We start from the raw sequence: 27,665 nt of genomic DNA on the forward strand, positions 1-27,665 counted from the left end.
TTGTCATTTAAACATCTAGCTTCCTACAAAGCCTAGCTCAAGCTCAGCCTCTCCTAGGTTCTCCCTGAAATCTCCAGTTGTTAGCACTTATTAATCTTTTGTACTATTTAATATATACTTGTATTTACATGTTGTATCCTACCTATTGAATATAAAGACAGAGGCTATTAATTTGAGGGGGAGGGGGAGTTATCTCCAGCATCCGGCACTTAGCACTGCATACAGTAGGCACTTATTAAGTGGTTTTTTTTAAAACAAACTTAATCTTTCTATGTAGTAAATGGTTTGTTCTCTGTAAGACCATATTCACTAAGCTAGGCACAAATAGACAACAATACCCTGGGATACTGACTCTATTCTTGTCCCCATTAAGAGAGGTAGCTTAGTCTAGCTTTAAAGTACCAGCCCTGACTCTTACTAGCTGTTTAACCTTAGGTAAATCACTATACCTTACTAAGCTTTAGTTTCCTCATCTGTAAAATGGGGATAATGCTTTAAAAAATGTTTTATTGATGTCTATTGCTTTTTTCATATTAGTCAATTCCAAATATACTCTCCCTCCCCCCAGCCCCCATAAAAACCTTTCCTTGTAACAAAAAGCTACAGTAAAGCAAAACGGACTCGCACATCAGCCATGACTACAGGGTTTATAATATTCTGGGTCTATAGTATACTGCCCAGAGAGAAGAGGAAACTATATTTTATTACTAATTCTCTGAAATCAAGATTGGTTATTATGTTCATCTTTTAGTATTTTCCTTTACATTATTGTGGTCATTGTGTATGCTGTTCTTTTGGTTCCACTTTCTTTACCCTATTCCAGGTATAAAAGTCTTCCCACAGGTTACTTTGAATTCCTCACATTTGTCATTTCTTAAACGACAAACATAATCTGTTAAATTTTCTTTACTACACTTTGCTCAATTGTTTCCCCAGTCGTCCCCCCCTTCCCTTTTTTTGCTATCACAAAAACTTCATTTATGAATTTTTTTTATATGTGGGACCTTTCCATCTGCCTTTGACCTCCTTGGGTTGTTTGCAATTAGAGATAATTCATAGTCAAAGGGTATGACTGTTTTAGTCACTTTTCTCGCAGCTTCATGCTGTTTTCCATAATGGTTGGATCAATTCATAACTCCACCAATAAAGTATTAATGTGGATATCTTCTCAAAAGCAGATAACAATACTTCACTTACAGGCTTCATAGGTTATGGTGAAAGAAGCACTGTGTAAATCTTAAAGAGCTATAGGAATGTCACCTATTATAATTTCTATACAATCCAATTAGGAGCCAGTCATACACTAATACTTTATGTACGGTATGCTACTTACCTAAAAGGAATACATATACATACATAGCCATATTGACAAACATGCTTCTTCCACAATTACACACACATCTGGGGTTGGGGTGGGGCTTCACTAGAAGACTACCCCATTTGCAATACCTTTGATCTAGATGAAATTAATTGCATAATGTGAGAGGCAAGTAACAGACAATGAGACTGAGTACCCCTCTTTCAGTCTTTGAGTGGTTCATTTGTAAATGAAGGGGCCAGGAAACTCATCTAAAGAATAACAAAGTCATTTGGCCAGCCCAGTGCCCTTTTCTCTACCCACTCACTGAGTGAATGAATGGGACTGAGAATTAAAAGCCAAAAGGGCTGGATTTCCTGAACTGGAGACAAACCATTCAGTTCCCCAGTACCTATTCCTACTCCAGTACTCTGGTACTGAAGTAAGAACCACATGGGACTTGCTGTTCGACATCTTACCTTGGAGGCGGTAGCAGGAGGAGGTCCTGAAGCCTCATCACTCGGCCTAAGGAAAATAAGAAGGAAGATGCCAGCAAGTCAGCCCAGAAGGACAAAGATCCTGTGAACAAGTCTTGGGGCAAAGCTAAGAAGAAGTGATCCAACGGAAAAGTGTGAGACAAGCTCAATAATCTGGTTCTGTTTGACAAAGCAACATACAACAAGCAAGGAGGTCCCCAACCATAAACTTATCACCCTGCAGTAGTCTCAGAGAAACTGAAGAAATTAATGAATAAATGGGTGAGAAAGGATCTATTAAATGTCTACTATGTTAGGCATTATACTGGTAGCAAATGAGGAGTTGGAGGGTTGACTAGATGATCTGCAAGGCCCCTTTCAAACACTGAGCTGGTTCTGGCAAGCAATTGTCAACCTCATTATCTATGTGTACATCCCTGGAAAGTACACTGCCAAGATAACGGAACTTACCCACAGTATTCCAAATTTCTCCATTTGCTATAACAAATACTTCCATGTATTTATGATGTAGTGCTGGCTGGTGGAGAATCTCTGGTTTTTTGGGTGTTGTTAGGCAAAAATTACCACAAGCAGCAGAGAATCAATCCATACTTTGCTGCATCTCAGCTTCAGAGGCTGTGTATCTGCAAACAGAAAATCATGAATCAATTTTCCCTCCATTTTATTCTTCTGTTCTCAGGGGGCTCTTATCTTGGGGTACAGGACCATGATTGGGAAGTATCACTCTGAGTCTCCCTGTCAAAACTAGCAGCTTCAACAAATCAACCAATATGCATTTATGAAAGGCCTATTATGTACCAGAAAGAAATTAAATAGTTTCTACCCTCAAAATGCGGTACCCTCAAAATGCATATATTCTATTGAGGGAGACAGTGTGCACAGGGACACCTCATTTTGCCATACTTTGCTTTAGTGTGCTTCACAGATACTGCATTTTTGACAAATTGAAGGTTTATGGCAACCCTGCAGTTCCAATAGCATGTGCTCACATCGTGTCTCCATGTCACATTTTAGTAATCTTTGCAATATTTCAAACATTTTTGTTATTATTATATCTATTATGGTGATTCTGTGAACAGTGATCTTTGATGTTACTATTATAATTGTTTTGGGGCTCCATGAACAACGCCCATATAAGATGGTGTGCTGATTGGCTGAAATTCTGAGACACATTGCTTTATTAGGCTAGCAATAGCCAATAATTGAGGTTATTGGTCTCTCTTGGTGACCAAAGGCCCCCAAGTAAGCATGGGTTGGGAGGCTTTAAATTCAGATGTCTTCCTTCTGACAGTACAACACTGGAACCTCCCCTGACAAACCAAAGGCAATCTTAATTGAGTTGGTTGGCCTTCAGTTTTGACTGATCACACCCCTCTGATACATAAAGAATATCAGTTGTTCCATGTAGACAGCTGCCTTCCACAATCTTGGTTAGAAAAAACATAAGCCATCTTGAACAGGTTTTTGCTGGCTTGGTCTCCCTCTTTTGAGATCATATTGTTGGGGTTTAGGGATTCTGGGACCCTGAAATAGCAACACGTGGATCCTGTCTGAATGAATTCGACCCAAGCCTTCTTTCACCCAAAGACAAGGTTTATTAGAATACTGATAGAGGGTGGGCATGATTCTAAAAATCAGCCACACTGGCCAGACTCTTAAGGAACCTAAGCATTTGTATCGCTAATGCAGGCAGGCCAGATTGAATCTGAGCCATTGACCAGATTTTAAGAATCTGAGCACCTTGATGGCCGCCAAGATGGATCTTTTATACAGAAAGATTGTGGGAAGGATCTAGGAGGGGCCAAGTAGTCTGGAGTGACTGGGAGGTAACAGAGAATGCCAGGATCCTGGACCATGCCATGGGAGAATGGGGTCTAGAGAAGATTAAGAGTGGAAAGTTGCCTGGGGTGATCTGGAGGTAATAGAATTGGGAGATTGGGTATAGCCACAACGAAAATTCAATTGAGAGGATTACTGGGATGATGCCTCAGCCCAAGGCCAGAGATTTGACCATGTGGGAAAATTTTGTGTGTGGGGGGGGAGTGTTATTCCAGGACCTATACCAGATTTTGATTAGGAGAGGTAAGGATACAAAAGTCATCCCCCAGAGGAAGGGAGCTTAGCTTAAATTGGCTTCTGTTTATGGGTCCTTGGCAAGGTGAATACCAGGAATAATTACATTCCTCAGCTAGTTCAGGCTAGGAGAGGTTTCTTTTGAGCTAGGCTAGATTGGAGTTTTGCCAGAAAAAAAGACAGAATATTAAATACCAAATGATACAGTATAATATTAAGTACCCTCAGCGATGAACTTAATAGATAAATGTGCATGTTCTGCCTACTCCACCTGTTGAGGTTGAGTCTTAGGGGTGCTGGGACCCCAAAATAGCGACACATGGGTCCTACCCCAATGAATTCCACCTATGCCTTTTTTCAGCCAAAGACAAGGTTTATTAAAGATTTGCCATATTGGCCAGACTCAAATCTGTACATTCGTGACACATTGACAAGAGGGCTAGATTAAATTTGAGCAATGGGCCAGATTAAATCTCAGCCATTGGCTAGATTTTAAGAATCTGAGAACCTTAATGGACACAATGGATCTCATGTATGGAAAGACTGTGGGATGGATCTAGGCGTGGCCAAGTAGTTTGGGGTGACTGGAGGAGGGGTCTAGGGAGATCTTGCTGGGAGTACTGGGAGGTAGAATAGATAGGATCAAGGATGGGAAGTAGCTGGGAGCCATGGGGAGGTTACAAACAATGGCGGATTAGGCCACGGAGAATTAGGAGATTTCTTGTAGGACAAGGAAAGGGCAGTTGATAAGATTATAGCCTCAGGGGAATGCTAGAGACTTTCTAGATCAAGTGGGAAAATTCTACGAATTCTAGGTGGGGATTTCCAGAGTCTGTACCCCTTTACACAAACTAGCTGTTCCTATCTCTCTCCTTCTGGCCTCCCCATTCCCTGAGACACAACAATATTGAAATTAGGCCAATTAATAATTTTACAGTGGCCTCTAAGTATTCAAGTGAAAGGAAGAGTCAATTGATGAGGCAAACTTCATTGTTGTCTCATTTAAAGAAATTGCCACAGCCACCCCAACCTTCGGTAACCACAACCCTGATGAGTCAGCAACCATCAGCATCAAAGCAGAGGAGCAGTTAGGTGGCACCGTGGATAGAGCTCTGGCCTTGAAGTCAGAAGGACCTGAGTTCAAATCCAGTCTCAGACACTTGATGCTTCATAGCTGTGTGACCCTGGGCAAATCGCTTAATTAAGTCCCTAATTGCCTCACCAACAACAACAAAAAAAAACAAAACACCATCAAAACAAGACTCTCCACCAGCAAAAAGAGTACTCTCATAAAATGATTAGCAATCACTTTTTTAAGCAATAAAGTATTTTTTAATTTAAGGTACGTACATTGAGCTTTTTATGCAAGATGAGATTCAAATAGAGTGGCCAATGAGGAGCCCATTATCTGAAATACCACTTAAAGCTACTTTAGGAGAAAATGAGATTCAAGTAGACTAGTTAATGAGATACAGAAACTAACAGTGGTCCCTAAGATCCTGGCTGGACAATAGTATAATAATAGATTATGTCCTAAATTCTGAAAATTCGTCCCTGATTACCTCATCTCTCCCTGCCCTTGTTTCTGGTCATCTCCTCCCACCTCCCAGGTTTTATTTTATAAGAATCTTTATACTCTCCCGGCTAGTGGGCGTCTCCCTATATCTGCCCCTCTCCCTGGGGGGGGGGCTACCACTCCATCTTAAACTGGGGTCTCCCTCGAGTTGTCTCCCTTAATAGACAAAGGAGCCTTCTTGGTGTCTGTTACCCCAGTAACAGCTTGGAGACAGCTTGGAATTCTTCGGAGAGGACCTTGACCCCAACATTTTGGGGTCACCCTAGACCTCAACAATAATATTGTACACTTAATAGACTACAGTATAGTGTAAACACGTCTTTTACATGCATCCAGAAACCAAAACATTTGTGACTCATTTTATAACAATATTCACCTTATTGTTATAGATGGAACAGAACCCACACTGTCTCCTGAGGTGTGCCCATACATATAGTGTGTGCATATAAACATACACACATATGATACAGTTGACACAAGACAATTTTGTAGAGAAGGCTTTAGCCTCTGGGAGGATCAGGAAAGACCAAACGAAGGAGACGGGGCTTGCGCTGAGCTTTGCAGAATACAACATGACTCAGTCCAGGCTGAAGCAGGTGTCCAGACTGCCTCCTACGGAGCTTGCTCCTGGCCCTTCCTGGAGTAACAGCGCAGCTCAACATTTCTTCCCGTTCTTTAATTTCTTGTATCACTGTGTCAGCGTTGGGAGAAACTTTGGGTCACTTAGTCGAAGTCCCTTATTTTACAGCCTGGGGACATTGAGGCTCAGAAAGGAGAGCTGACTTGTCCAAAGCGGCATTCTCGGGGTGCCCTGCTGGTGAGCCCTGGCTTCCCAGAACGCCCACTCGCCTTCGCTTTGCTCAAGCAGGCACCAGAGCTACCAGGCTGCCCGCGTCTGGACGCAGCCAGAGTAACAACCTGGGAATTGGGGTGCCCCAGCTCCCTTCCCTGAAACCACTTAAGTACACCCAGCTGGCGGGAGTCTCTAGGGCCGGCCCCGCAGGCCGCTCCCCGGCAGCCCTCGCCCTTTGGGGGTGTGGCTAGCTGCGTCCGGCCCCGCTCCCAGCCTTCCTCGCCTCTCCCGGGGCTCCTCCTGGGCCACGTGCTCCGGGCCCGCACAGAGCCCGCCCCTGGGCCTGAGTCGCTGATTCCCGGGCCACGCTCCCTCTTCTCCGCCCCTCGCCTGTCAGACTCCGCCCCCAGGCCCTTCTCCTCCGCCAGCCTCCAGCCTTGGACCATTTGGTTGCCGGGCTGCCCCGCCCCCGGAGAAGATGGCGCTGCGAGTGGCCAGGAGCGTGCGGGTCGCTGCCTCGTCCCTGTGGGCGGCGGCCGGGGCCGAGACCTCCGGGTCCCTGGCCTCGCTCCCTGCCGCCTCCGCGCGCCTCCGGGTCCGCCCCGGCCCAGGATCCCCTCCCGTCCTAGCGGCCGCCGCCTCCCGGGGCCTCTGCACCAGCGCCCCGCGACCCGTCGGTGAGTGAGCCTGGGACCGGGCCGGGGTGGGGGTGGGGTATCGCGGGCCCTAGTCTGGGCTGCGCTGGGGCGGGCAGCGCTGCTGTTCTGTTTTCTCCTCTGTCCAATGAGGGCATTAGACCAGGTGGTTTCCAAGCCCCCTTTTCGTCCTTAGGTCATAAATTACAACCCCCGCAGGACCGTGACCCTGGGTTACCCAGAACGTGCCCGCCCCCCTCTGCCCGGGCACAGGGGAGGTGCTCGCTACGTGTTGTAGGGGCAGACGTGCCGCGGAGAGGATGTAGGGTTCAGCTTCCACTCCCGCATGTCAGTGTAAATCGTGGGGGGTTGGATTATAGGATCTGAGAGGCCTCTGCTAGTTCTCAAGGTCTCTGAATGTTGTAAGATTTTCCAAGCCTTTTCAGCAAAGGGGTGATAACCATCCTTTTCCTATCCCTTGTTTTGACTTACTCTGCCCAGTATGAAGGTTGTATGTTCTAATTCCTTATTGTCCTAATTGCTAAGTACTGGCACAGTCCAGCTGAAGTGCCATCGATCTACGTGAATTGCTGACAAGACTGATTGGCAGGGGAGGAGAGGACAGAGACTGGCCAGGCTGAAAAGGTCTCATTCCAGGCCATGCTCTTCCCTTTGTCCGATCTGTAGTTTTCATCTTTTGCAATGAACAGTGTGTAGTTTGTATTCCAAGATCCCCTGATCCTGTATATGATTGTCTTAGTCTTCGCAAGTTGCTATGGCCGTTCCTTAAAAAAATAATCATTAACAGCTGACAGACTTTTCAAGAATTTTGGAAGGTATTTAGTCCAATCCATTTTAAGTGTGGGAGTCCTTGGCCACAGCAGTGAAGAGTCTTACTTCAGGTCACACAGGTAGTGATTGCCAGACTGGGGTTCAGATCCAAGGTAAATTCATCCCAACCTTGTGATAGGGTACAGGCCCTGGGACTCCCCCCTCCCCCCAACTCTCCTTGAGTTTTCTCCTTTTCCCACGTGGTGAAGTCTTTGGTGTTTGCCTAAGGCATCAAACCCCTATCCTCTTTCTTTGTTGCTATCTCCCAATTCTGTTAACCTCTAACCTAGCCCAGCCCTCCATTGTGTTAACCTCCAGATGGCTCTCAGCTACTTCCCACCTTTGATCCTATCTAGACCCCATTCCACCTCGCTGTTACTCCCAGCAAGATCTCCCTAGACCCCTCTTCCAGTCACCCTAAACTACCTGGCCACTCCTAGGTCCTTTCTACAGACTTTCTGTATATAAGATCCATTGTCTCCATTAAGGTGCTCAGATTGTTAAAATCTGGGCAATATCTGAGATTCATTCTGTCCTGCTTCTCAAGTATAAGCATCACAAATATTCAGATTCCTGAAGAGTCTGGCCAGTACGGCAGATCTTTAATAAACCTTGTCTTTGGCTGAAAGAAGGCGTGGATTGAATTCATTAAGGCAGGATCTCTCATGCTATTTCAGGGTCCCAGCACTCCTAAACTTCAACACTTGGACCTAATTAGTGGCAAAGCTGGAACTTGGGTTTCTTAACTTTTACTCCAAGTTTCCTTATCCCTTGTGATACTGCCCTTTCTGCAGATAACATTGTCCAAAGCCAAAACCATCTTGTCTTTTGAAATGGTTTGTATTTTCAAAGTGTGTTTAAGACATAATGCCTTTATTTTTCTGAAATACTGATCTTACGTTATAGTTCGAAAATTCACAGACAAGCATGAATGGGTATCAGCTGAAAATGGTATTGGAACTGTGGGAATCAGCAATTTTGCACAGGTATTGTTTTTTCCATATCTATAACGGCTTTTGTAATTCTGTAACTATCCTTATTCTCAATAGAATATGGTGGAATTTACTTGGAATTTGCTTTTGAGGTAATGCTCTTTAGTACTTTTTTTTTTGGCTAGGCAGTGGGGTTAAGTGACTTGCCCAGGGTCACACAGCTAGTAGGTGTTATGTGTCTGAGGCTGGATTTGAAGCAGGTCCTCCTGAATCCAAGGCTGGTACTCTATCCACTGCACCACTTAGCTGCCCCTTTTAGTACTCTTAAGATTAGGGCTTGGAATCTTTTTGTTGTTGTTGAAGTCTACTTGCCTAATGAAAGTTTAATTGAAAAAGCAACTTAATTTAGTTTTAGTCTTTTGTCCTCCCTGGGTCATCTCTACTTAAAACAGTGACACCCAGATCCCTTCTTTTAAAAAGTAGCTTGTGGCACTGATTTTTTTTTTATTACAGTACTTTTTTTACTGTGCTACATAGTGGACCTTTCTTGGTTACTGGCAGTTGAAAATGTGACAATATAGTCCTATAAGAATAGTCTTAGAGCTGCTGCTTGGTGACCAGGGCAAATTTATCCCAGGGACTTACTGTAGTCAAACTGAAGAGACTTAACCAAGTGTCAGGCCAGAGCATCTCCACCTTGGCCTACAGAGTAAATTTAACTATTCCTTTTCCTATTTCACCACCTCAGTTTTGTCTTAACCTAGCCTATTGGCTATTGCTTTCCTATAGAAACTGTATATGGAGTTTCTTTTAACCAGGAATTTTCTTGAATTTTGAGTACTGTCGCATCAGTCTTTTATCATTTGCAGAATTATAATAAAGTTCAGGTCTGAATTCAGATTTTATATTTATTGAATGGAAACAAAGTATTTGAATAGTATGTACTAAATATTTCAAGGACTTATGCATTTAATATTCTAGACCTTTGGGCAGATATGAAGAAAATAAGACTAGCCCCTACCTTCAAGAACTTTACAGTTTAGTAATAAGACCTAACATAAAAAAAAGGAAACTTTAATTATTGGCAGTTATTTAATATTTAAAAATTGTCCAGAATTACTAAATGTTATATTGTCCTGGGTTTAACAAAGTCCTAAATATATTTCTGTTTATTGTGGTAATTATAACATACTGTTTCTGTGTGTTTTTAAAATTTGGGATTTATCTAACTTGGAGAAAATTTCAATAGCACTTTATTTGGGAGGTAGCTTGGTGCTGTGAGAGAAGAGTGCTGATTTGGAATCAGAGGACTTTGGTTCTCCTGTTTCTTTTGCCACTTAGTGTGTGATCTTGGGTAAGTCATCTAACATCTCTAGAACCTTCATTTCCTCATATTTAAAAGGAGAATGGAACTAGAGCTAAGCTCCTGTTCAGCTCTAAATCCATGCTGCTGAACCTTCTATTTGTGGAACCATTAATGTTTTATTTTGTTTTTAGCTTGTGAGGGACTGCTGAAATGAAGCCGTTGTTTTAATACATTACCTTAAAGTATTTTCTTGCTGCAGAAATGTTCTTCCATTACCTCTATGGCTGGTAGATACAAAGCTGGCCTTAGACCTAGGTAGACCCTACTTTATATTCTGTCTCTGATACTTTTTTTTGGTGACATTGGGCACATTGTGTCATCTTTCAGTGCTTTAGGCAGCTCTCTCAAACTAAGCTGCATAAAAGTTGCTAGTCTTCATTGGTGATAAAGGGAATTTCTTCTTCCAGGAGTTTCCTCTACCTGAGAGATCACTGGTTCAGTCCCTGTTCCTTTTTGTTGTTGCTTTAGAGCAGAAGTGTTCAGATCTGATCCATTTCTATTTGAATTTGACACCACTGCTTTAGAGGAATGGGAGGAAAACCAATGAATAGAAGAGCTGTTGAGATTCTTTGTCATTCAGTAATAATAGTAGAAAGAACACTAATAATAGCTAACATATAGTGCTTAAGAGTTTACCAAATGCTTTACATATATTATCTCTCTTAATCTTCACAACATTATGACATAGGAAATAATCCTTTTTTACAGAAGAGTATCTGAAGCAGAGGTTATGTGACTTGCTCAAGGTCACACAGGTAGTGCGGCAGGATTCTAGCCACATCTTTATGACTCAAATCCAGCACCCTAATTCACTACTGTAACTTGGGAGTTTATCATTACAAAATTCTTGGATGTCTGTTTTTTTACATGTCACTGTACCAGGTTCTTTTGGTAAATAAACATGAAATGCTCCTTTTCCTCAAAAAGTTTACAGTCTAGTTGGGGAGATAATCTTGCACAGTGCACTATAATACAGGATCTGTAGTTCAAATTTTAGTCATGAAGAATGGCTTCACGGAGGTGGCATTTTGAACTAGTCCTTGAAGGATGAATATAACAACTGAGATTTGTATCTAACACTCTAAAGTTTGCAAAATGTTTTTACATACAGATATTTACCCCTAATTTTACAGATGAGGAAACTGAGGTTCCGAGAGGTTATTGGACATTTTGAACCTTTAAGAGACCCCAAAAGCATCTCAAACTTAGCATGTCCAAAATAGAATTCATTATCTTTCATCCAAAACCAACTCTTCTGAATTTCCCTATTTCAGTTGAGGTCACCATCATCATTCTTGGTCACCCAGATTTGTAATCACAACTCATCATTATCCTTCACCCACATATCCAGTTAGTTGTCAAATCTTGTCATTTTAAACTCCATAAACTTTGTATCCATCCCATTCTCTTTACTTAAATGACCACCACCCTAATTGAGTCCCTGGATTATTATAATTGCATTTAATTGGTGTCCAGCCTCCATTCTCGCCCTTATCCAGCTCGTCTTCTACATAGTTGACCAAGTGATAAACCTAAAGTCTTGGCTTCTCGATAAAACTCCAATGGCCATTTCTCTCCACTAGGATCAAATACTGTGTTTGGTATTTAGTCTTTCACACTCTGGCACCAGTTTCCTTTTCTAGCTTTATTATACTTTCCTCCCCTTCATGCATTTTTTCAGCCTAGCCAAACTAATCTAATTGCTGTTTTTCAGACACAACGTTGCATCTCCTTATTTATATATCTATATGCCTTTATGGTAGTTGCTACCTATGTTTGGAATGTACTCCTTCCTTACCTCCACCTTTTAGAACTAACTCTTGGTTTCCTTCAAAGCCTAGCTCAAGTGTCACTTTCTCCATGAGGCCTTTCCCTATCTGCCCAGATGCTAATGTCTCTTCCCCCTCCAATTACATTGTATCATGTTTATTTGGTATATATACCTCTATCTGTATATGCTGTCTCCCTCAATAGAAAGAAAGTTACTGGGGACAAGTATGTTTTCATTTTTGTCTTTGTATCCTCAGCGAAATGTCTGGCACACAGGTGCTTAAGATTTGTTGATAGAGTAACTGATTAAGGGACTTGCCTTTTGGTCACACAATTAGTATGAAAAGATTTCCATATCTGGCATTTTGATTTCAAATCCAGCACTTAGTGCTTCTCCCTCAAGTCTAAGATTTCAGTGGGTAGAAATGTTGGGGGAAAGGGATGAGGTTGAATATTCCAAGGGGATATAGAGTGATGTAAACAGAGGCACAAATCATTTTTGGAAAAGGACAAGTCATCCATTTTGGCTGAAGCAGTAGGTTTCATGAAACTATGACATTAGTCATTTTATCTGATTTGAAGTTTTACCCCTTTACCCTTAGGAAGCATTGGGAGATGTAGTTTACTGTAGTCTTCCAGAAGTTGGAACAAAATTGAACAAACAAGGTGAGTATCTTTCTGTCTTTAAAGAGAAAAAGTGACATTTTTCATGAAATTTCCAAATTAATTATTAATAGGATCCAGACATAAAATTAACGTGATGCCCTTTTCCAGTGGTGTCAAACTCAAATAGAAACAGGCCACTAAGGATCCCTGTGGGCACATTTTGACTTGGTTTGAAAATGTATTATTATGTTTTACTGCATTTTCATTTATTTTGTTAAACATTTCACAATTACATTTTAATGTAGTTCAAGATGTTTGTTCAACACCTTTGCCCTTGTCTATAATCAACTTGTAACTAAAAAGAATTGTTTTGAATATAATAAGGTATGAGGCAATGACTTTCCCTTGGAGAAAAATATCTCACTGGACAAAATTACAGAAATTATTTGTGTAGAGGGAGTAGATAGCAAAGTGGACTTTAGGGTTAAGAAGATCACATATATCTGCCTATGACACATACTAACACTAACCATGAGCAAATTATTTAATCTCTCAGTGCTCGACACCTAAGATTATAAGTTATAGATTTGAGCCTATAAAAAGAGGCTTCTACACCAGGAATTCCCTTACCCCACTGATGAAATGATTGAAAACAAATTCTGTAAACTTAATTTTGGTGTGTAGCACTTTGTAGGATTATCATTCTGGCACATCACTCCCCTGGGACACTTGAGTGATTGATCATCAAAGAAAACTTAATAGGTGTTAATAGAATGGCCTTATAGGAAAGGCTTGATGTTTCTCGTGTCAGTTATTACTGCTCTGCAGATGAATTAATAACTGAAGTTGTCCTACAGCCCAGACCCAAGAACTTTCTGAGTCACAGTTTTGAACCAGGGAGAGATTGAGAAGATGATAACACTCATAAGCAGGTTTCAGATGGGACTAAGATTGTCAGCCAAGGAAATCTGTGATAAGATAGTATTTACATTAAATTTTAAAAATTAGTCTTAAATTTTTTTCTTTGCTTTGTATTCCCTTTGTTTTTCCTATAGTTCCATAGTAAGATTTTTTTTTCTTCTGTAAGACAATTGGGGTTAAGTGACTTGCCCAGGGTCACACAGCTAGAAAGTATCTGAGGCCGAATTTGAACTCATATCCTTCTGACTCCAGGGCTGGTGCCCTATCCACTGTGCCACCTAGTTGCCCCGTAGTAAGATTTCCCTTGAAAAGTCTTAACCTTGTCTAGCCAGAATAATGGGAGAAAGATGTTTCTACACATAAGCAGTGTAATTAGTTTGGCCTTTTGGACAGGGATGGTTGTGGTAGTAGGAGTGGTTTGCCACATGGAATGAGCCAAGATAGCCAGGTCTGATAAATAGGGTAAAAAACTTGGGAGGTTTGGACAAATAGTTTATATTGTTTAGCTCTTCTCCACCCTTTCCCCCCTTTTCTTTATATAAGGGAGGGGAGAAGTTTCCATGCAGACACCAGTTATTAAATATATATTGATGCCTATCACTTTATCTGATTAGAGAAGTATTGTTGGTTTAGTTAGTTTCATGGAGCTGCCTGTTTTGTATCAAACACTGCTAAGCCTGGGGATGCAAAGACAACATTTGAAAACCAGCCTGGCATGTTGGAAACATTGGAATTTTAATGAGGAGAGGCCCTGGTTTCAAATTCTGGTTCTGTTACTTCATGGGATCACAGAATTTGAGATTTATAAGGAACTTCAGCAACATCTAGTCCAACTTATACCTAAAAGCATTTCCACCATAGCATACCAATAAATGGACATCTATTCTCTGCTTGAAGACCTCCAAAGAGGGGAATTGGATCATCTGAGGCAGTCCATTCTAGTTTGGAGCAGTTCTATTTGTTTAAGGAAGTCTTTCCTGATATCAGGCTTAAATGTGCTTTTTTTGCAACTTTTTCTTTTCTTTTTTGGCTAGGCAGTGGGGTTAAGTGATTTGCCCAGGATCACACAGCTAGTAAATGTTATTGTGTCTGAGGCCACATTTGAACTCAGGTCCTCCTGAATTCGGAGCCAGTGCTCTATCCACTGTGCCACCTAGTGGCCCCCTTTTTTTTTTTTTTTGCAACTTTTACCCATTGTTCCTACTTCTGCCTTCAGGAACCAAGTAGAACAAGTCTGATGCTTCCATATGGCAGCTCTTTAAATACTTGATCACATCTGTCATTTTCCTGCAGTCTTCTTTTCTCCAGACTAAACATCCCCACTTCTTTGATGAGATCTTAATATAAAATGAACTTGGACCCTTTACTTGTTGCATTTTCTGAATGCTCTTCATCTTATCAGTGCTCTTAAACTGTGGTTCTCCAAAGTGAACACTGTTCTCCAGATGAGATCTGATAAGGGCAGGATACAAAGGAATTCTGGCTTCCTTATTACTGAAAGCAGTGTCTTTTAATAATAGTCACATTGGCTTTCTGAGGATGGCTAATTTGCTTCTTCATTCTGAGCCTGTCTTCTATATTCAAGTGGATTTGTGATATTTTCAATTTAGGCAGTCCTTCCAAGTATACAGATTGTAACTTGTCTGAGGTTGTGCAACTTTTGTCTCTGTCATTCCATAAATTCTCCATAGGATCTACTGAACCTGCTTGGGTGGGGGAGTGGATTAGTGTCCCCTACAAGATGTTTTGATGTTGCATGGTCAGCAGTAGAGCTTGCTCAGTATACATAAATTTTTTCATTTTGATTTTACCATATGATCAACCTGCCTCCTTTTCCAATTACGTAGCTCTGATACATCTTTTCTATCACTTCTCTTGTACAGTTTTTTTGTTTGTAAGATTTTGCAGCCTAGTTACACTTAGATGCACCTCTTCATTGCCCTTTAAATAACCCATTACTTTAATTCTTCAGAGGCTGTGATATTCTATGACTTGCAACCATAGTATCGCTTGGAAAATATTGATGTCAGAAATATGAACTTTTGTTTCAGGGAGAAGATTTGGGTCATTAAAAGTACTGTGCAATTTCTCAAAGGCAATTCAGCCTGCCTTCCTCCTTTTCATTTCTGGGCTCATCCATAATATCTGAGATACTTATCAAACCAGTACTAAAGATTGTCAATTCAGTTATACACTGTAATTTATAAGGAGCATTTTTCATTGACTTGGTTTTTCCTAGGTGAATAGTTAAGCAAAACAAATGAGGTACTTTGGATCTCATTTAGAAAGCTTTTTCAAGGAAGTCAGTCCAGAAGGAATAAGAAACTCTCAAAAATGAAATTCTGAAGACACATAATTCCAAGGAAGGAGAGAAGAGTTCTTAATCAGACCCTTGTAGCCACACAAGGAACTTGACAACTCATTTTTTAAAAGATAAAGCAAGAGTAGGTAACAGGATGAATACAAACATGACAGTCTTGCTGTGAGTAAAATTCAAGGTAGAGGCTGTGGCACATTTTCTCTGAGCCATGTAACATTTTATTAACAAGGTGTGAACTTGAAAATAGAATGAATCTAATCACTCCCTTAGTGAGCCAAAAGACCCTGAAAAGAAGGACAGGTCCACTTTTATAGGTTTTGGGGAGAACAGAACAAAGAACAGAAAAGGGTAGGTGAGGAAATAATACATTTGATGACATCATGGGGTTGATAACAACATGATTGATTACATAGCTGAGGCGTGGGGAACAATATCATTGGTTGGTAGTTGGGAATGTGGGGCTAGCAGCCACTCACTCCTTCCTTCCTGTGACTAAGAAACATTCATTGTTTGAGTTGACCTGCAAGATTTGGATAGCAAACCAGATGTCCTTGAAGGATGGCTTGGTTGTGTAAAGATACTAGACCATAATCCCTAGTGTGCACCCACATTTCCCAAGGATAGCAGATTTCCTTGAGGTAAGAATAGAATAATGACTAGCAAGAGAACTGAATTTCTAAACTTAACTCATTACAGGCCAGCTGAATTTCTGAAGTAAGTTCAGAGACAAGAATCATGACTTAGGCAGTTAGGCAAAATCAATTAACTGTGAATGGGATCAATAAAAAATGATCTTAGTCTTGAAAGAATAGTGTTTTGAGAACTATGGATATCAAAGGTTATACTGAACAATCATAAAGAGCTAATACTGGTAAGAAAAACAAAGGATAGCAAAAGTGATTTTTTTAAGCTATATTGATCTTTGGTGGTTTTATATTTTCTTGAAATGATAAAATGAAAATTATTTAGCTTGGCATTTAAAGCCTTTCATAGTCTGTCTCTCACCTATCTTTCCAGACTTATTTCACATTATTTCCCTTCCCTAACACTTAATGTTGTAACCAGACTGGCCTATAGATTCTGGATGTCAGCATTCTAGTTCTACTTCTTGGCTTTTGCAAAGTTTAGCCATCCTTCTCCTACCCTACCATGCTTGAAATTCACTCCCTCTTCACCTCTATTTCTTAGAATCTCTAGTTTCCTTCCTTCCTTTCTGCCATGTGCAGAAAGCCTTTCTTTATCCTCTCCCTTCCTCTTCGCCCCCCCCAGTTCTTTTTCCTTCCTCAAATTATCTTATATTTACTTATTTGTTTACTTGTTTGGATCACCCAAAGGACTTGTATTCTTAGCATTTGGTGGTGCCATGTACATAGTAGGACCTTAATAAATGCCTTTTAAATTAAAATGTATTAACTAATGGCATTAGACTAATTTAAAACAAATTATAAACCTATCATATAAATAACTAGTGGCTTCATTTGTTGCTTCTCCATATTTTTAATTTTCATTACTGATGTTTCTGACGTGTAATATAGTCTGTTTTTTTAAACTTCATTTAGATGAGTTTGGAGCTTTGGAAAGCGTGAAAGCTGCCAGTGAACTCTATTCTCCACTAACAGGAGAAGTAACTGAAATTAATGTAGCTCTTGCAGAAGACCCAGGACTTATCAACAAATCTTGTTATGAAGATGGTAAGATGTTGGCATTGATTTCTCAAGGGGTTATTAATGCTACAATTAGCATTTCATTTTTAAAAATTTAAACTTCATTTACTAATTTGTGACAATGATTTTGGAGTTTTTTCAGTGCTGAAATGAACTTTTAATGGAGATAAAGAGATTAATCAAATTCCTTCCAAGAGTTAAGTAATTGATTATCATTAAGTTAATGATACTGACAACATAACTAGGAAATGGGAAAAGGAAGAGGTACAAAGTTTAGATAATATTTAAGATTTTAAAAATATTCCTGACCTATTAAGATAAAAGTATAGCATTCCAACTGTTTTTCAGTAGTTTCTGTCAGTAGTGCTTTGACTGTTAAATTTTAAACACCAGTATAGTCTCTAATATTTCTTAGCTAAAGAGTTTCATTATCAGTTTTCAAAGGATTAATGATATAATTGCCCATAAATTTCATTTCTAAGGTCTCCACTCATGATGTGTTAAAAACAGTAATAGTTTCAGTAGAGTAAGCTTACTGACATACTTATTAGCCCTAGTGGCTATAGTGTTAGACTCTCTTTAAAGGTAAACTCTCTGGCCTTATTTGTAAATTAGGAATGTTATTTTCCTTTGGCCTTGGTACTTATAGCAGTGCTTAATACATCTGCTTTAGATCTAAGAGCCAGTCCCAAAGAATAGGGGCCAGGTTGAATTTTTCAGTTTTCAAGGTCAGAAAGACTAGGAGTGCACTAGCAAGCATAATGGTTCCCTATCTAAGGTCTAGAAGCAGATTAGGATCACCATGGATTGTGAAGTATAACAGCCTTCAGCTGTGTTATCTGACCATAAAGAATCTACATGGAAACTCTGGTAAGCAGTGGTTTTCCTGTAGCTTCTCTAGCCTGTAGAGCCAAAGCATGTCTTAGAGCAAAGGGGTCAAACACGTGACGTGCAGCCTGCAACGCTAACAAGTGTAGCCTAAATCAGATGAAAATGTGATGGGGAAATAGTTAACAAAATAAAAATACAATAAAACATAGATAACATTACATTTTAAAACTAAGTACAAGACCTATAGTGATCCCTATGTACCTATTAAGGATATTCATTAATGTCCTTATTAGTGGCCCCCATTTCTATTTGAATTTGATATCACTGACTTAAGAGTACTGAAGATTAGTCACCACAAATAAATGCCTGTGCTACTCTTCAGGTATTTCATACTTATTCAAACTTTCATGATCATATAGCAAATGCATAAAAGTTAGAAGAACTGGGGGCAGCTAGGTGGCACAGTGGATAGAGCACTGGCCCTAAAGTCAGGAAGACCTGAGTTCAAATCTGGCCTCAGACCAAACACTTGACACTTATTGCTGTGTGACCCTGGGCAAGTCACTTAACCCCAATTGCCCTTAAAAAAAAATTTTAAAGTTAGAAAAACAAAGTGTACTTTTGTAATTTTCTGTAAAAATATTAAGCGCCATGATGACACTGCAAGGGGCTCAGCATGCTGAACCTAACAGACAGATGAGTTTAATTTGGAGATTGCCTCAGATGGAGAAAATTCAAAATTACAGATGCCAAAGGTTATTTAATGAGACCTCAGTCAAATTTATTCTGCATTTTTTTTTCATTCCTTTGCCACTAAGCAGTGAGAACATTAAATCTATCCTGTGAAACTAAATTTTAACAAGGTCTTTGAATTTATTATTGTTTATTACATTCAGCAAATTTCTAGGAGTGGATTGAATATGAGGTAAGCCAACAGGTTGGATCTAAAATTCTTTTGTTGTTTAACAAAGTAATTTGGTTTTCAAAATAACTTCTTGATTACAGGTTGGCTGATCAAGATGACTCTCAGCAACCCTTCAGAACTTGATGAACTGATGAATGAGGATGCATATGAAAGATACATAAAATCTTCTATTGAGGACTGAACACTGGATCTCCGAATAAATTAGCAGAAGAATACAGCCCAGTATAGTTTTGTTCTAAATTAGTGGTATGTGGAAGGTTAGCAACTTTAACCCTTCTGAAACAACACCATGGCATGGAAAAAATCTTAACTACTCAGAAATGACTGGATAAAAATGCTTTTTACTATTTGCACCTTTTGCACAACTTCTTCCTAGTAATTTCAAGTTAGTGTCTGTCTAGTTCCGAATTCATTGCATCATGTGTGGTAAAAATGAATTCTGAGACCATGTACTTCAAAGCTAGATTTTTACCTGTAAAAAGCCTTAAATCAATAATGTTGTAATGGCCATTCAACTCCATCCATCATCAGTTTTGTTTAAAATACATTTGGTTTTCTGTCCATGGGAATAATTTACTGAGATTGATTAGCTGGCTGGTGTCAGATGCAGAACAATACCAACTTAATTTTTGAATAAACTGCTTGGCTGAAGTTATTTTATACAGATGAGGCTTCAACCTTGCAGCAGCAGATAATGAAATTTAATAAACTTTTTTTAAAACCCTGACTTTACTAGTTGTTTTTACACAAATGTTCTATCCAGCATTTCTCACAATAACTTGCATATATTGGTATGCTAAGTTCTGGGAATGACATTTTTACATACAAATTTATAATCAGTTTAAAAATGTAAATTCAACCTCCAAGGAAGTTTCAAAGAATATTTCTGCTTTGAAGCATTTCCCTAAAAGTCACGAAACTGGTTTTGTGTGTGTACTTATTTCCATGTTTGTGCTAAGCACTGGGAACGCAAGACAAAAATAACTTGAATTCTACTGTGGGCCAATAATGTGTATACAAATTAAAAATATGTACAAAGTAGATAAAAAATAATTTTGTTGAGAGAGAACACTAACAACTCTGGTAGAAGGAGTTTACTCCTGAGAGTTCTCTATGCTAATGAAATCACAGGTCCAGTCTCTAGCTCAATATCTCTGTGTAGTCACCAACCCCTAGAACTCCATTCCCTGACATTGCAACCCCAACACTAGGTAGAAAGAAGGTTGGGGGTTTTTCATATGTTTTCTTGTTATTTTGGTAAGACTTGTGAAGAGTTGTCCTTGACCATTTTGTATATCATTCACACACTGTTGTCCATACCATCTTTGAGCTATTTTGACATTTTTTTGGTTTTCTCCTACCTAACTTCCTCAGTATCCCTTGCTGTGTTCCATTTGCTTTGTGTGGTTACATACAGAAAGGGTTCTATCTTGGGCCCTTTTTTCTCTTTATGATCTTAAGAATTCAATTATCATCTCTAGCAAATGATCCCCAAATCTTATATATCAAATCCCCATCTCTCCCAAGCTCCAGTACTGCATTGTCTGTAAATGCTTGGCCTTCCCTGTACACAGGCAACTCGGATTCGACAGGTGTAAAACAAGTTACTGTTTCCTTTCAAATATACCTCTTTTCCTGATTTTCCCGTTTCTGATGAGAGTGCCAGCAGTTTTCCAGTTACCCAGGTTTATGTCCTCAAAATCATCTTTACGTGTTAACTCCGTAATATCTCAAAATTGCCAGGTCCTGTTGATTTTTTTTAATTGAAATTATTTCATTTTTAGCTCTGAATTTTTTGCTTCCCTTCTCCCCTTCCTAGTAGAGAAAGGGTTAGAGTTGGCAAGAAAAACAAAATCTATTACAAACGTGTAGTTAGACAAAACAGATTCCCACATTAGCCGTGTCTGTTCCCCTCCTTGGCAAAAAAGGGGGAAAAAAAAGCTTCAATCTGCACTAGAGGCCATTACATCTACCAGGAAGTAGGCAACATGGTTCATCATGAGTTCTCTGTAATTGTGGTTAATCATTGGGTTGATCAAAGTTCCTAAATGTTTCAAAGTTGATTTTACAATGTTACTGTGTAAATGCTCTCCTGGTTCTCCTCCATTCACCTTGCATTAAGTTTGTATAGTTCCCAGGTTTCTGTGAAACCATCCCTGTGAAATGAATTATAGCACAATAGGATTCCATCTTTTTCATATACCAAAACTTGCTTAGCCATCCTTCACTTAGCAGGCACCACCTTAGTTTTGCCACTAATAATGACAAGAGCTGCTATAAGTAATTTTATATGTATGAGTTCTTTGTTCTTTTGATCTCTTTGGGGCATAGCCCTGGTACCAGTGTCACTGGGTCAGAGGCTTTGCAGGATTTAATAGCTTTTTTGGACATAGTTCAAAATTGCTTTCCAGAACAGTTGGACTAGTTCACAGGTCCACCAACAGGACACTGATGTACTTTCCCTACAGCCTCTCTAACATTTGTCATCTTCCTCTTGCATTAACTTTGCCAATCTGATAAATGTGTGCTAGTACCCTGTTGTTTTTTGGGGTTCTTTTGCATTCCTCTATGAGTGATTTAGAGTACTCTTTATATGGCAATTATGGCCTGGATTTCTTCTGAAAACTACCTCTTCATATACTTTGACCATTTATCAACTAGAGAATGGCTTTTGAGTTCTGAGTCAGTTCTCTATATTATAAAAAAGACGTGAGAAATTTGCTACAATTTCTCAATTTCTTGCCTTCTAATTTTAGTTGCATGTGTGCAAAAACTTATGATGTACTCAGAATTTTCCATTTTACCTCCTTTGAACTTATCTTTTTTGGTCATGAATTCTTCTGCTATCCATAGCAGGCAGTTTCTTCCATGGTCCTCCAATTTGTAATGTCACCTTTATGTCTAAATCATATACCCATTTGGAGCTTGTCTAGCTATATGGTGTGATTATTGGTCTATACCTAGTTTCTGCCAGACTGCTTTCCAGTTTTCCCAACAGTTTTTATCAGATAGTGCGTTCTTATTCCAATCCCTGGGATCTTTAGATTTGTACAGCACTAAACTCTTGTGCTTATTTGCTTGTGTATATTGTGTACCTAATCTGTTCCACTAATCAACCTCTCTGTTTCTTACCCATTTTGATGATTATAGTTTTATAGTATAGTTTTAGGTCTGCTGCTACTAGGACCTCTCCTGCTTTTTTTTCATTAATTCCCTTGATGCTTTTGATTGTCCAGATGTATTTTATTATTTTTCTAAGCTCTGTACAATAATCCTTTGGTAGTTTCATTGGAATAGCATTGCACAAATTAATTTAGTTAGTATTGCCATTTTTTATTATATTGGCTCAGCCTACCCAATGAAGCAATTACTATTTCTCTAGTTATTTAAAGCTGTCTTTGTTTAAGGGGTGTTTTGTAACTTCATAAAATTCCTGTGTGTATTTTGACACACAGACACACACTATCTGTAGTAATACTTTGTACTATCTGTAGACTCTTCTGTTGGGTTTTTTTGGTAATGCATAGAAATGCTGATGATCTGTATGGGTTTGTTTTATTGTTTTGATTAGGTTTTTTTAATTAATTTTTTAGTTACTCTTTAGGGTTCTCTAAGTAAAACATCTGCAAAAAATTGTAGCTTTTGTTTTCTTTGCCTATGCTTTATTCCTTCAATTTTTTTCCTATTGCTATAATTTGCATTTATAGCATTATTAAATGATGATAATGGACATCCTTACTTTACCTTTGATCTTATTAGAAAAATCTCTAGCTTAGCCCCTTTACAGATAATGTGGGCTCTGTTTTAGATAAGTATTACTTATCATTTTAGGGAAAGTTGTTTATTTCTATGCTTAGTGTTTTTAACAGGAATGGGTGTTGTATCTTGTCAAAAAGCTTTTTCTGCATCTATTAATGTGGTCAATTATGTTTTTAGTTTCCCTAATAGAAGGAATCTGATTGGACCCTTTTCCTATTTTTTCAAACACTATGTAGTATTAGAATTAATTGTTCTTTAAAAGTTTAAAATCCATCTAGTTTTATGAGTAAGTTCATCCTATTCGTATTCATGTTCCTTAGGAGTTCATTTATGGCTTGTTCAATTTCTTTTTCTAAGATAGAGTTACATATTCTACTTGTTCTGTTAATCTGAAAAATTTATATTTTGTAATTATTTTATTTAGATTATCAGTTTTATTCACATAGCTGGGTAAAATAACCCCTAATATTTTCTTTTATTTCTTTTGTTGTGAATACCCTTTCATTTTTGATGCTGGTAATTTTTCTTTTTTAAAAAGTTAGCTAAAGGTTTGTTTTGTTCTTTAAAAAAAAACCTAGCTCCTATTTTGTTAATTCACTGGTTATTTTGCTTTCATTTTTGTTGATCTCTCCTTTGGTCTTCAGAATTTCTAATTTCGTATTGGGGTCTTAAATGTGTTGGTTGTCTAGTTTTAATTGCCTGCCCAATTCATTAGAGTGCTCTTTCTCTTTTAATGATTAAAGTGTTTGGAGATATAAATTTTTCCTTAAGTACTGCTTTGGTTGCCCCAAAAGTCTGGTATATTCTCAACACTGTCATTATCTTTAATGAAATTATTGTTTCTATGATTTGTTCTTTGGCCCACTTATTCTTTAGGATTGTTACTTTTTAAAAATTAATTTATTTTGATTTGTCAACTATCACTTCCATAAGCTTTTGAGTTTTAAATTTTTCCTACCTCCCTCCCCAAGGCAGCGTACAATCTGATATAGGCTATACATATCCATTCCTATTAAACATATTTTCACATTAGTGATGTTGTAAGAAAGAATCAGAACCAATAGGAGGAACTACCAGAAAGAGGAAACAAAACACAACAGAAGAAAAAAAATAGCAAATAGTATGCTTTGATCTACATTAAAACATAGTTCTTCCTTTGGATGTGGATAGCATTTTCCGTCATGAGGCCTTTGGAGATGTTTTAGGTCCTTGTATTTTTGAGAAGGGTTAAGTCCACCTACCCTCTTATTCCCCCGCCCCTTTCCTTCACCTTTTGTTTTCCCCTCTTGGTCTGTTGAGTATAATGTATTTCTGTACTCAACTCTTTGTAGATGTGTATATTCTCTCCTTTAAGCAGTTCAGATGAGAGGTTCAAGTGTGTCCTACTCCCTTCCCTATTCCCTCCTCCTTGTTGTACAGTTTTTTTTAACTTTCAGTTCAGAGGAATTTTTCCATTCTTCTCCTGTTGCCCTCCCCCTCCCCCTAAAAGTATTTTTCTTCCCCTTCCTTTCCAGTTTTTTAAGATCCTCAAAACAAACAATCACTACCAGGCTTTCTAATTAGATTGCCTCTATGACCCCTGGTGATGATGGAATTCTGAGGAGATACATATATCATCTCCCTGAATAAGAATGTAAACAGTTTAAACCAGGGTGGAAACCAGGGTGGCCTTCTAGGTCCTCAAGTGCAGCCCTTTTACTGAATCCAAACTTCACAGACCAAATCCCCTTAATGAAAGGATTAGGATTATTTAGGATTACTTGCTTACATGTTTGCCTTTTTATGCTTCTCTTGACTCCTTTGTCACATTTATTACTCAGCTCTGGTCTTTTCCTCAGGAATGCTTGCAGGTCTTCTATTTCACTACAGGTTTTATGTTTCCCCCATAGGATTATATTTGTTTTTGCTAGGAAAGCTATACTAGGTCAGAAGCCTAGCTTTTTTTTGCTTTCCGGACTTTGCTCCTTTATAATGGTGGCTGCTAAATCTTTTGTGATTCTGAATGTGGCTCCTTGATACTCGAATTCTTTCTATTCTAGCTACTTGCAGTATTTTTCTTTGACCTGAAAGCTCTGGATTTTGACTCTAATGTTCCTGGGAGTTTTCATTTTAGGGTTTTTTTTTTTAAGGAGGTAAATGTGAAGCAGGGGAGTTCTATTTCTACTTTGTCTTCTGGTTCTAAGAGATCTAGCCTGCTTTCTTTTAAGATTTCTTTAAGTATGTCACTCTTTTTGGTTATGGTTTCCAGGTAGTCCACTGATTTTTAAATTATTTCTCAATTCTGTTTTTCAGGTCAGTTATTTTCACTATAGATGTTCTTTTTTTTTAAGTTTTTTTAACTTAAATTTCTTAATATTTCATGGAATGAGTTTCTATCTGTTCAATTCTAGTTTTTAAGGAGTTATTTTCTTGGGTAAGGCTTTGTGCCTCTTTTTTTTTCCAAACTCTTAATTCTCTTTTCATATCTTTCTTACAGCATTTCTTTTCTCATTTTTTCTTTCACCACACTCATTTGGTTAAAAAAAAATCTTGCTTTAATTCTCCTAGGAATTCTTGTTGAACTTTTATCTAAGCTGCATTTTTCTTTGAAGCTTTTCTTGTGTCATTCTTGAGTCATTCTCTTTTGTGTTTGTGTCTTTGGAACATCTCTTTCATCATAAACTCTTTATGGTGGGGTTCCCCCCACCCCCAGTTTGCTCATCTTCCAAATTCTTGACTTTAGACTTTATGTTAAAGCTTGTCTCTGCACTCTTCTGCAGGGAAGTTCTGTTTTTGTCCTGTTTTTTCATTTGGCTCAGCCTGGGGTGGGAGTTGGGGGAGGTGTCTGTAAGCTTTTGGTGCTTCCTGAGTGATGTGACCCAGAATGAAGTCTGATCTCTGCCCTCCTCATCTGAGTTCTGCAAATTCTTGATCCAGGTTTAGGACTTGTCCCTAAAAGTTAGGAGATTTTAGTAGACTGCTCCTGCACTCACTATTATCCACTATTATTAGGCTCTGTAGGTTCAGAGGTCTGGGATTCCTGCCCCAGTTATTTCACTGCAAGCTTCAGCCTGGGCTAGAGACTAGAACTAAGTCCTTGCTTTGCCCCTGAGAATAGAGCTACTATTGTTTGCTTCTGAACTTGTTTCTTGCTCAGTACACAGCTAGGATCCATGACTTTTACCATTCCTCCCCACCACCCTTAGGCACAGGTTCCCCTCCTTAATCTGCTCTGTGACCCAGAACTGGGTAATAGGCAACAAAGGTGCCAATGGCACCTGTTCCTGTAACCTGTGCCAGTACAGGGACCTCCTGGGATCTCATTTTACCCCAGTGCTTCCTGTCCTGGTGCCTAGCCTTACCTCTTCTAGTCCTTGGACACTGCACGCTTCTGGGCAGATCTGTCCCCAGATTCTGTGGATTCTTCTGTCTCCCCAAGTTAATGTGGGCTAGGAAAATGAGTCACTGTGACTTTTTCCTTGGATTTCATGATAAGAATTTGATCTGTTATGTTTTCTAGGTCTTTGTAAATGTTTGGAGCTTTGCTATACTTCAGTTCCTGCACCATCTTACCCTCCAGGTCCATGTCTATCTCTATCCATAGCCACCATTCCTAGTTCAGATCTGTATCACATAATTCCTATAGTATTTTAATAGCTTCCTAATCAGTTCTCTTTGCATCCAATCTCTCCCCTTTCCAGTTCATCTTCCAGAGCTGCCTATTTGCTCTTCCCACAGATGATATTTCATCTCCTGCTTCTGTACTTTTGGAATATTCTTACACCTTATTTTCACCTTCTGTGATCCTTAGAGTCTTTCAAAGCACAATTCAGATGTCATCTGTGGGAAGTTTCTCCTGATCCTCCCCAACTGTTAGTGTCCCCCTTCACTCTACCAAGTTATTTTGTATAGGTATTTATTCTCCTTCCCCACTTCCCCATGGAATGAATGTAAGCTGTTTTTTCTTTCCCAAGTCTTAGCACTAATTCTGGAATATATTCTAAGTGTCCAGTAACTGCTTAACTGAATTGCCCATATTCAAATGTTCCTTGAGTGAAGACAGTAAGGGTACCTCTGATAGCTTGTTTATTTTGTTTTTTATAAGCATATGGATGTTTTTCATAATAGAATGAAGTCTTTTTAAGCTGAAAAAACTGGTATAGTAAATGTGCATTTACATTCAACCAGATATATTTGCCTTAATGCCAGATATGGCACTCTGTTCTGCTAACATCGGTGCACCATGACTACCTGTCTGAAGTCTCAAAGTATTACTCTTCCTTCTTATGAAACCTTCACAGTCTCAAAATCATACGGAAACATAAGAACATAAGTTGGAAAAACCTGTTTAATCTACCCTTTATAGATGGCGACAGCTATTGCCATCCTCATCAAATAGGGATCCCAGTGGATAGCATTAATAAATGGTATGTGGTAAATACATTAGAAAATTACTAAACAAAATGGTCAAGAATCTTTAATGGCTTTCTATGAACTACCAAGTAAGCTTCAAACCTAGCATTCAAGGCCCTCTACAACTCAGTTTGACAAACATTTATTAATGGCATACAGTGTGCAAAATACTGAGGTACAAATAACTGAGTAGTTTTTATCATCAAGTAGATTATATACTCTTGGAGTTTGGGGTTAAAATAATATGAACAGTTTATATAAGATTGGGTGTGAAGGGGCAAAGGAAAGGTGCTTTAAGAAAAATTTTCCACTTTCAACTAAGACTCATTGAGAAAGAGTTAGTACCTGAGCTGAGGCTTGAAGAAAGGATTAAATAAGAGCAATTCCAAGCAAGGAAGCAAATAACTTTCAGAGAGGTAGGGCAGTTTGCCTAGAATAGAGTGCATAAAAGGGACTAATGTGAAATAAGGTTGGAAC

General features: G+C 39.0%; 1 protein-coding gene across 1 annotated transcript; it reads left to right on the forward strand.

The window, feature by feature from the left end:
* Window positions 1-6,604: 6,604 nt before the first annotated feature.
* Window positions 6,605-19,764, forward strand: GCSH (glycine cleavage system protein H). The gene is made up of 5 exons (XM_020992656.2): window positions 6,605-6,913; window positions 8,609-8,688; window positions 12,373-12,436; window positions 17,177-17,308; window positions 19,118-19,764. Exons 1-5 carry the CDS (start codon window positions 6,715-6,717, stop codon window positions 19,216-19,218), a joined length of 576 nt encoding a protein of 191 aa, XP_020848315.1. The 5' UTR covers window positions 6,605-6,714; the 3' UTR covers window positions 19,219-19,764.
* The last annotated feature ends 7,901 nt before the right edge of the window (window positions 19,765-27,665 follow it).

The sequence above is a fragment of the Phascolarctos cinereus genome, unplaced genomic scaffold, assembly GCF_003287225.1.
Source record: "Phascolarctos cinereus isolate Bilbo 61053 unplaced genomic scaffold, phaCin_HiC Scaffold_2;HRSCAF=192, whole genome shotgun sequence".
Taxonomy (NCBI): domain Eukaryota; kingdom Metazoa; phylum Chordata; class Mammalia; order Diprotodontia; family Phascolarctidae; genus Phascolarctos; species Phascolarctos cinereus.